Source organism: Scylla paramamosain, chromosome 10, assembly GCF_035594125.1.
Source record: "Scylla paramamosain isolate STU-SP2022 chromosome 10, ASM3559412v1, whole genome shotgun sequence".
Classification (NCBI taxonomy): Eukaryota; Metazoa; Arthropoda; class Malacostraca; order Decapoda; family Portunidae; genus Scylla; species Scylla paramamosain.
In genome coordinates, this window is record NC_087160.1 from 5,095,001 (window position 1) to 5,105,599 (window position 10,599).

The window sequence follows — 10,599 nt, forward strand, 5'->3', positions numbered from 1 at the left end:
AGAGAGAGAGAGAGAGAGAGAGAGAGAGAGAGAGAGAGAGAGAGAGAGAGAGAGAGAGAGAGAGAGAGAGAGAGAGAGAGAGGTTAGTGTAAAGTGTAGATATTGAAAGTAAAAGACGAGCCGAGACAAAAGAAGGGCAGGTAAGGGAGAGTTCGAGAGAGAGAGTGAGAGGAAGAGTTCGAGAGAGAGAGTGAGCGGGGAGAGGGAGAATGTGAGAGTGAGAGGGAGAGGGAGAGAGAAACAGCTAAGGTTATGGAAGGTGGGCGAGGGAGCGAACCTTCCTCCTACACAGGATACTGACGTGTGTGTGTGTGTGTGTGTGTGTGTGTGTGTGTGTGTGTGTGTGGTTGACCTTCCTCACCTTTCCAGAAGGCAGGACGGAGGGAGGGAGGGAGGGAGGGAGGGAGATAGGCTAGGAAAGGGAAGTGATGGGAGAGAGAGAGAGAGAGAGAGAGAGAGAGAGAGAGAGAGAGAGAGAGAGAGAGAGAGAGAGAGAGAGAGAGAGAGAGAGAGAGAGAGAGAGAGAGAGAGAGAGAAAGTATATATGAAAAAGAGAAAGGAGGATCAGGCATAGAAGGAAAGGAAGGACCAGAAGGAAGAAGGAAGGAGGAGGAGGGAGTTATGTTTAAAGCCCTCCCTCCCTTATCGCCTCCTGCCCCTCATCTCCCCTCCACTATAACAAAAGAGCCAATTACGTGCATCTGGCGGTGATGGGAAAGAGTTGTGGCCTGTCTTTACTGCTACCTATCTGTACTCTTCTAATGTTAACCCCTCTCTCTCTCTCTCTCTCTCTAAAGGCGACGATGACTTCACGTTACGTCAGCCTTGAAAGAGAGAGAGAGAGAGAGAGAGAGAGAGAGAGAGAGAGAGAGAGAGAGAGAGAGAGAGAGAGAGAGAGAGAGAGAGAGAGAGAGAGAGAGAGAGAGAGAGAGAGAGAGAGAGAATGAGTAAGAGGGAAAGTGAGGACAAGTGAGAGTTTAATTAGCGAGTTAGGAGATGATTGGTGGACTTTTCTTTTGCTTATTGAAGTGAAGGAGGAGGAAGAGGAGGAGGAAAACAAGAGAACGTGAAAGATGACTAAATATAGAAGGAATTACAAGCGGAAAAGTGAAGAGAGGAGGAGGAGGAGGAGGAGGAGGAGGAGGAGGAGGAGGAGGAGGAGGAAGCAGGAACAGGTGTGGAGCTCACGACCCTCGCAGATCACGTCGCCAGAGCTACACCTTGTTCAACTCTCTCTCTCTCTCTCTCTCTCTCTCTCTCTCTCTCTCTCTCTCTCTCTCTCTCTCTCTCTCTCTCTCTCCCTTGCTCACTATCTCATGTTCATTGTAGTTTCCTTGCATTACAAAGCCACTATATTTTTCTCTCTCTCTCTCTCTCTCTCTCTCTCTCTCTCTCTCTCTCTCTCTCTCTCTCTCTCTCTCTCTCTCTCTCTCTCTCTCTCCCCCTGCCCTCCTTTACCTGTTTTGGCTTTTAATACTCCATATTTCTCACTCTCCTGCCTCTCCTCTCCACATCTTCCCTCCTCTCTCTCCCCCTTCCTCACTCATTCCCAAGCATCCTCTCCCCTCTCCCCTCTCTCTCTGACATCACCCTCTGCCCTTCTCCATCCTCTCACACCCTCTCACTCCCTCCCCGGCACAAAGAAGAAACAATTACAAACACTGAATGCAGCAATAAACTAAACAAAGACAATAACAACTGGAGGCAAAATATCGCCGCCCTGCCAAATGTAAAAACGTGTACACACAAAACACAAAAAAGTTATGTACGATAATTGCAATGAACACTTTATATTTCCTCTTTTTATTTGGTAATTTTCCACGCGTGACCTCCTACCTCTCCTTCTCTCTCTCTCTCTCTCCCTCTCCCTCTGTGTCTGTCTCCCTGTCTCTCTCTCTCTCTTGCTCTTTCCTTGTGTGTGTGTGTGTGTGTGTGTGTGTGTGTGTGTGTGTGTGTGTGTGTGTGTGTGTGTGTGTGTGTGTGTCGTGATTCGCTCAAAGGAATTTATCGTTTTGCTGTCTTTACTGTCTCGGATGTTTATTGCGGTATGTTGGGACGGGCAAGGCCGATCTCTCTCTCTCTCTCTCTCTCTCTCTCTCTCTCTCTCTCTCTCTCTCTCTCTCTCTCTCTCTCTCTCTCTCTCTCTCTCTCTCTCTTTAAATATGCAATCCCTCATCAATGACTGACTAATCTCGTCTTCATCTGGGCAGGCTAACTGACTGACCGTCGTGGCTGACTGCCTGACTCACGACTCGATGGACACAACAATAACAAAAAAATAATAAGAAGAAAAAAATAGAAAAAGACAGTTCTGATTAGCTAGTTCGATGTGCGTTCACTCAGCGGTTGGTTTGACATGAGAAGTGAGTTCATTTGTAAGTGGAAAGCATGTGTGTGTGTGTGTGTGTGTGTGTGTGTGTGTGTGTGTGTGTGTGTGTGTGTGTGTGTGTGTGTGTGTGTAGTAGGCGGTGGATGGGCGTGGTGGGATGAGGAATGAGTGGTCGGCTCCCGCAACGCTTGGGTGGCCGCTGCTCACGGAAAGGCGCAGCTTAAACTTAACGAGGCGGCCTCCCCCGCTTATCCCCGGGGCGTTGGCGTTCGGGGGATGCAGCCCTGTGACGACGAAGAGGAGGAGGAGGAGGAGGAGGAGGAAATGGTGGGCAATAAGGAGCCGACTAGCGGTGAAGGATCTGCCTGGTGGTAATGAGTGCGGCGGGAAGGATAAGCTCCCCAAGACACGGAATGATTCAGGGCGGACAGCATCCCACCAGTGGTTTGTGTGCCTCAGAGTGATTGTCGTGAAACTTCCTGACAGACACCATGCAGGCAGCAGCACTTCAAGTAAAGAGCCGTGCTTGCAGGCCCAGTGCATGTTAAGGTGCCCGACCAGGCATCCCCCGTGACAGTGAGAGGGCCGCATCAGGACTCGAGGAAAGGGATGTTGGTGGCCCAGCAGCGCCTTCACGCCCGACCATGATGCCGCCGCAGGACACGCTTTGCTTTACGACGTTTTATGACGCTCGTGTGTTACTAACGGCAAGGCCTGGACGACCCCCTCATCCATATCCCAGCGTGCCGTTCCACTGAACGGCGGGGCGTAACGGGAAGGGGGTGGTGGGCCCGCTGCTTCGCAGGCACTGTTGCTTATAAAATCCCATCGGATGACATTACGGTGAACGAGAACGTGTTTGTGAGAGTGAGTGTGGGAAGACAGCCGATCCCAGACCTGTCGCTGAAAAAAGAACCCACTTCCCACTTAGCGAAGAACTGGAGACGTGCTTGCCATAATAATATAATACAGTGTGTGTGTGTGTGTGTGTGTGTGTGTGTGTGTGTGTGTGTGTGTGTGTGTGTGTGTGTGTGTGTGTGTGTGTGTGTGTGTATGTATGTATGTGTGTGTGTGTGTGTGTGTGTGTGTGTGTGTGTGTGTGCATGTATGTATGTATATGTGTGTGTGTGTGTGTGTGTGTGTGTGTGTGTGTGTGTGTGTGTGTGTGTGTGTGTGTGTGTGTGTGTGTGTGTATGCGAAGAATATATATATATATATATATATATATATATATATATATATATATATATATATATATATATATATATATATATACACACACACACACACACACACACACACACACACACACACACACACACACACACACACACACACACACACACACACACACACACACACGAGCATACATTACTGTATGCATTTCTCGTCTATGCGGAGTAGAATACGAAAAATTATTACTTTATTATTATTTTCGTATACTAGTAGTAGTAGCCGTAGTAATTAATAATAATAATAATAGTAATGATAATAATAATAATAATAATAATAATAATAATAATAATAATAATAATAATAATAATAATAATAATACGAAAAACATTATCATTATTACTCATATAATTATTTTCAATATCATTGATAATATTACTTAGAACAGTCATTACGCCGCCGCCGCTACAACAGCTATTGTTCTGCTATTACTGCTGCAGCTGCTAATACTACTACTGCTGCTGCTGCTACTACTACTACTACTGATAATAAATAACAATAATAATAATAATAATAATAATAATAATAATAATAATAATAATAATAATAATAATCAGCACAGCCGACGCTGCACACAAGCAGGTGCACGCAAGGCGGCGCGAGTGCGTGATACACTCAGCTTTGCTAATTAATGACACTCAAGCAAGGGCGCAGCGTGAAAGAGTCCGACACGCCCCCACACCCTGCCTGGCGTCCCGCAAACACCACCACTACTCCGTCCCGCCTCGTCCCCCCTCTCCATTTAGCTCGAGGAAACCCGCTAAATAAGAGCAGCGCCATCACTAGTAATTATGTCACGTGAGGCAATTATGAGGCCCTCGTGAGCAGTGGCCCTGACCTGCCCTACACGTCTGCCCGCTTGATTAGGGCAGGGCAGCGGGAGGAAACAAGCACGAGAGGGAAGGGAAGGAGGGAGTGGAAGGAGAGAGGTGGCCCGCATGGCACCCCACGCCGTGACCTACTGGCAAGCAACACCTTGATTGCTTCATTGCCGTGGGCAGTCTGTGCGCAGACTGGCCCTGTAGTAGTGATGGCTGTTGCTGTGTTATACAGACACATGCGTGAAGCTGACAGTGTTCTGCAAGGGTTTGTAAAGAGCCTGGTAAGGGGAGCTTAGCCCCAGGGGGAACCGCAGGGCGGCCTCGGTGGTGCGGCCTGGCGTGGGCGGGGCAGCTTGGGTCGTGGTGATGCCGCCTAGAGCTCCTTGGTGCACCGCGGCGCCACACACCTGCACGGCGCCTTCAATGCCCCCAGGGGCGGCGCACCTGTCAGGTCCTTCATTACCCTGAACTCTGCGTCCCCTGCGTGAGTTTACTGTTTTTGAAAAACACGGGCAAGATAAAAGGCTGATCAAGATGGCATCTGTGCTCAAGATGTGAAAGTGTGCGGCGGTGCGGGGATGTGGGCGTGTGAGCAAGGCTGTTTCTCCCGCTCACACCTGACATTAAGATTGGTGTGGAAGTCACTTCCCCATACTGGCCATGGAGCGACTAAAACGAGGCACAGGAAATGACAGATTTGTCCCCTGTGGAAAGGCGGCGCGGGGCACCTCTATGCCGCCTGATTACTGGTGAAACGCTCCCATGCGGGACAAATGCTTGGAGGGGAGAGGCTGGGACATCATGGCTTAGGATATCCTGGCAGGCCGGGGGAAAGGGGGACGGGGTGAGTGCTCCTTCCCACCCTTACCCCCTGTTGAGGAATAAAGCTGAGGGCACCCAGAACACTGTGCCGGAAATTTTCCAGCCTTCCAGAATAATTATATTATCTCGGGATTTAATCGGCCACACGCTCCATGGCGGAACACTTGTCCACGTGATCAAGGCCATCGACTAGGCGCGTCCTCTTGGTTGCAATTTTTTAAAGCTACTCCTTAAAATGAGGAACACGCTATTATGCAATTTGAACCGCACAAAAACTCGCCATGGTCTGTGCTGCCTCAGTCCAGCTTTTGTTCTCAGGATGCAGCAACATCCCGGGCAGGCAGGAGTGAAGAGGCCCAGGTGTGGCTGACTCACCCCTCCCTCCACACCCACTCACCCACGCCACGCCCAGAAGCGGCCGTCCTCACGCTACCTAGGAAAAGTAAATAGCGAAGGTCCCGCTTTAATGAGTCGCCCACGCGGAAAGAGTTAGTCGAAGAGAAGAACGGAAGGAGAGAAGGAGGAATGGATAAAAGGACAAAAAGGTTCCTTCCGCTGCTCTGATTAAGATGGAAGGAGGAGAAGTCGTGGGGCTGCAGTTACCCGGCCTTGGGAACCCTCCTGATGCAGCCCGACCTGCCCCTCGCAACACATTACCGATCATCCCTCCGGCTCCTGATACATCATAACGCAAGACTGAAGACGTGCAGCGTAACACAGGTGGCGCCAGCACACCCCTCTCGCAAGGCCATGACTACTACTTTGTAACACTCAGGCCACAACACAAAAGCCAATGTCATCCATGCTTAAAGATGTAGATGATTATGGTTTGATGACAGCTTTTATTTTATGCTTTTCAATCTTAGTTTCGAGGTCAACCAGTTCCCGTCCTTAGTCCCCCGCCCAGCACGTCACTCCCACAATGATACACTCCTGATCAACATTCTGCTCTACATCAACCCCTCAGGGCACCGCGCTTGGTGTGTCTTGCTAATGTTATTAAGTACAGAACACCCACTTGCAGAAGGGAGAGTAGTAGTAGTAGTAGTAGTAGTAGTGCGTAGATACGTACGTTCGTGTTACTACTCACACAAAAACTACTACTACTACCACTACTACTATTAATACTACTACTACTACTGCTGCTGCTGCTGCTATTACTAAATAAATAAATAAATAAATAAATAATGACAACCAATGCAAAAGGAGTATAAAATTAAAGTTAAATATTAAACTGAAGTAAAATTATGCAAGCAGACCAGACAGAACAATTCAAATCTTTCCTGCCAGCCCACCCCGCTCCCTGCCTGCCTACCTATCTTGCACGCCTCCACAGACGAGGTGGATAACGGGTTACGCCTTAACAGGGAGACGACATTTCGTTATAGATCTTGACCCCCTGCATCTGGCACCCGCTGGCCCAGTGCCTGTCACGGCAACTAACAAGACAAAGACATTCATGTTGCATGAAGAGAAGGCGGAGGAAATACTGCTGACAAGCCCCAGCAGGCCACAAGCAGCAGGGAAGGAAGCAGGACGAGCAGCAACAGCAGGGCGGCGGGCCAGCGACGAGCGTGGGCGTCTCCAAGGCCTCGCTGAGGGTCGCCCGCTAGTGTGTGTGTGTGTGTGAGTGTGTATGTGTGTGTGTGTGGTGTGTGGGCGGAACTCCCGAGGGCGGCGTGCCCGTGGGCGGCTCGACGTCCTTGATATTCTCAAATTCAGCTTCCACCCTGACATGGGGCTTTTTCTGATGCATGGCCACCTCTACCGCCCTCGGCAGGAGGAAAGTGCTAACCTGCCTTTCACTTGCATCATGAACTGCTCGAATTGTTATGGCATTTGTACAGCAAGGGTTTCTAGGCATCATGCATGACAGACACGCTGACAATGACCATCCAGGCAGAGAGAATACTACTTAGGTCTTTGTTTCATGCTCGTGTGAGGCGCGACAAAACTGTTTGTGCTGCCACATCTACACGTCTGTAACGACATCCTATGTCGAGACGAGCATCTTTCCGTTCCCCTGCGAGCACACACATCTCTGAAATCTACAAGTTTCCTTCACTTTACTGCCGCGGTGCCCAAAGCGTCCCTCGGTGTCAGCTTGGCGTCTTCGGGTGGGCTTCCTGGCGGCTCCACATCATTGCTGCCACATCAATTAGTCCACTCACATCACGTCACTTCGTCTCACATTTCCTCTTTACGGGCAAGGGCACCGTCGCCACCAGTCGACACACCCTTGTCGCAGGTTATGCAGCCACAGGAAATTGCTCCCATACCTGGCACTGCGTCCTTCTGGCACAAGACGCGAGGTACCACAAACAGGACATCACGAAAAGCTCCAGGCACTCACTCAGGGGCACTCCTTGCTTAGGAAAGCCAACCAGAGGCACGGTGAGTCCGCCATGATGCCACACTATGGGGTCTCGAGTGTGTTTGCGTGTGAATGTGTCTGTTTGTTTGTCGGCCTCCAAAAATATCCTGTATTGTCGTGACACCCAGACCCACACAGCCTCCCAGTGCCCTCCGTGCCCGTGGCAGCTTCTCCTCCATATACGCTGAGCCTCAAGTGGGTCACAGCCAACTTTCCACACCACCACTGGTCGTCCACTCCGCGACAGGATCTCTCCATCTCTATTCCTCTTCATATTATTCTTTCCTAGTTACATCCTGGCGGGCGAGGCGTTCCTGGGGTGCTGGGGAGCCTCGCAGGGCGTGTGGTGGGCGGCGGAGGTGGTTGCTCCCTCGACGTGTGTGTGTGTGTGTGTGTGTGTGGGTGAGCACTTTCAGTTTCGCTCGGTCGAATTGTTTCTGACCAATATTTTCTTTCTTCTCAAATATACACTGACTTCACGACGGCACCAGTCACGCCACAACACCTGTGGGAACGTGGCACTTCACACTTGGCACTGGCATTTCCCTGTGGGCCATTCACAGCTCAGGGGGCCACCAGACACCCCTCACACCAACACCTGCACGCTCACCTCGGCCAATATTCAACTTCAAAATCTTGCTGAGCACATTGGTTGCCACAGACTTATTCGCACACAGACACTACAAGGAACCTCCAAAGGAACACCTGCACCCAACACTTACCTGTAGCCATGGCGGTGAAGGCTACAGCCGCCGTAAGTCTTACCCCGGCTCCTTCCTCGCACTAAACCACACACTAGAGTTTCCACACTCACACTGAGCACCTGGAAGGACTCGCCTGCCCAGAGTCAGCCTCTTCCCCGAGCAAAACAATTCTTCCACACGTATCGTTCACTTCTTCGTTGTGTAACGTCGCGTAATCCCACAAGTTTTCGTCAGTGTTTCGCGACACGTAGGTTGTGCGAGGCCATGAGCCATCAACAAGGCTTCACTCTACTAACCACTCCATCACAACTTACTTTGTTAAATTATTTAAGGAAAAAACAACATTACAAACTTGAAAACGAAAGACTTTGACAACGGTGACACAAGCCCGTAACTTTGGTCACATGGAGACGGCGGCGCCTGTGATTGGCCAAGGAGCAGGGTGGGCGGGGCCAGATGCGGGGAGTGAGCCGAAGCGGGGTAGTGTGCGGAGGCCTCCACAATGCACTTGCTGTCGTTCCCCCGTCACCACCGCGGCCCTCGCGCCTCCACACGCCCACGACACCACTCAAGCCACCACCTTACACAAAACTTTGCGCCGAGGTCCACTCAACCCTCACGCGTCTTCCCGTCGACTTCACGCCCACACAATTTCAAATATATAATCTTTATTTTTTTTGTGTGTGTGTGAGTTTTACAAAAGAGCTACAAGTCATATATTTCTTTACATTTAGACCTAAGCCTGCCTACTCATCAGTTAAGTTGTTGTAGTTAATTATACAGTCTAGCATCTACGAGTAAGTTACGTGCGTGTTGAAACTGCACAGTGCTACTTGGTGAGTTGACTATTTCTTGACTATTTGACTATTTCTTGACTATGTGGAGCCTCAATGAAAATAAATCAATAAAAACAGACAAGACCATCGTTATTCCTTAATTCCTGCCCTTTACCTCTTTGTTGTCCTTCTCTCTTCCTAATCCTCCAATATCCTCCTCATCTCCTTCCAACTCTTCAATATCCTCCTCATCTCCTTCCAACTCTTCAATATCCTCCTCCTCCTCCCCCCGCCCCCCCCCCCCCCACACACACACACACACACACACACACACACACACACACCTTCACAGTAACCAACCGTGAACTATTAAGGTGGAGTCTTGCGAATTTTTATCACCACCCATCTCTCTCTCTCTCTCTCTCTCTCTCTCTCTCTCTCTCTCTCTCTCTCTCTCTCTCTCTCTCTCTCTCTCTCATACAGGGAAAACCACTTTTTTTCCCTTTTCGAGCATTGCTAAGGAGAAAAGGCGAAAGAAAAGAGGAAAAATTCTCGTTCTCTTATTCGAAACAGAAAACTTCAACAGCAAAAAACCTAAAACTTAAGAGGGGAAGAGAGAGAGAGAGAGAGAGAGAGAGAGAGAGAGAGAGAGAGAGAGAGAGAGAGAGAGAGAGAGAGAGAAATACGAGGGAGGTGATGAAAATAGTAAACTATAAGGTCAAGGAAAAGGAAAAGGAGGAGGAGGAGGAGGAGGAGGAGGAGGAGGAGGAGGAAGGAAATGATGACAAAAATGACAAGGCCGAGGACACTGGTAGGGTAAATGGGTATAAAAGGAGAGGAGGAGGAGGAGGAGGAGGAGGAGGAGGAGGAGGAGGAGGAGGAGGAGGAGGAGGAGGAGGAGGAGGAGGAGAATGTTTTGATAGTGTGGGTGTGGAGGGACTGGGTATTGTGGAAGTGGTGTGTGGGTAGCTGGAATGGAGGGGGAAGAAGGGTGAATGTGGATGTGGGTGGTGGTGGTGGTGGTGGTGGTGGCGGTGGTGGTGGTGAGGAGCTTCAAGATGGTGTAACGACTAGAAATATTAATGTGTGTGCGTATGCGCGTGTGTGTGTGTGTGTGTGTGTGTGTGTGTGTGTGTGTGTGTGTGTGTGTGTGTGTGTGTGTGTGTGTGTGTGTGTGTGTGTGTGTGTGTGCGTGTGACCCATCCATCAAGAAATCTATTTAATAATCAACTAGAGGCGATTTTTCTTTCCTTCTTTCTTTCGTTCTTTTTCAGTGAAGTTAGGTTTGGTTATGAAAGGATAGATTAACAGTAAGAAAAAGTTGCTAGTCCAATCAGTCATTCAGTCATTCATTCATTCAGTCATTCAGTCAGTCAGTCAGTCAAGTCCAGTAAACATCCAAGCATCATCTCCAGGTCTTCCCTTCACTCCCTCCCTTCGTTCTGGCAAGTGGTCTGGTTTTGTGAAGTCCTGGAGGTGAAGGCGGCAGGCTAATGGGAGGTAATGAGGTAATGGGTGTCACCTGGACCTCACCTGTCAC

At 49.6% G+C, this 10,599-nt stretch overlaps 1 protein-coding gene across 1 annotated transcript in view; it reads right to left on the reverse strand.

The window, feature by feature from the left end:
• The window catches only part of LOC135104137 (uncharacterized), a 234,452-nt gene extending 226,057 nt beyond the window's left edge, over positions 1-8,395 (reverse strand). The window contains exon 1 of the mRNA XM_064011167.1: positions 8,302-8,395. Coding sequence (XP_063867237.1) covers positions 8,302-8,311 — 10 coding nt within the window. The 5' untranslated portion in view covers positions 8,312-8,395. The remainder of the gene's footprint in view (positions 1-8,301) is intronic.
• Positions 8,396-10,599: the final 2,204 nt, after the last annotated feature.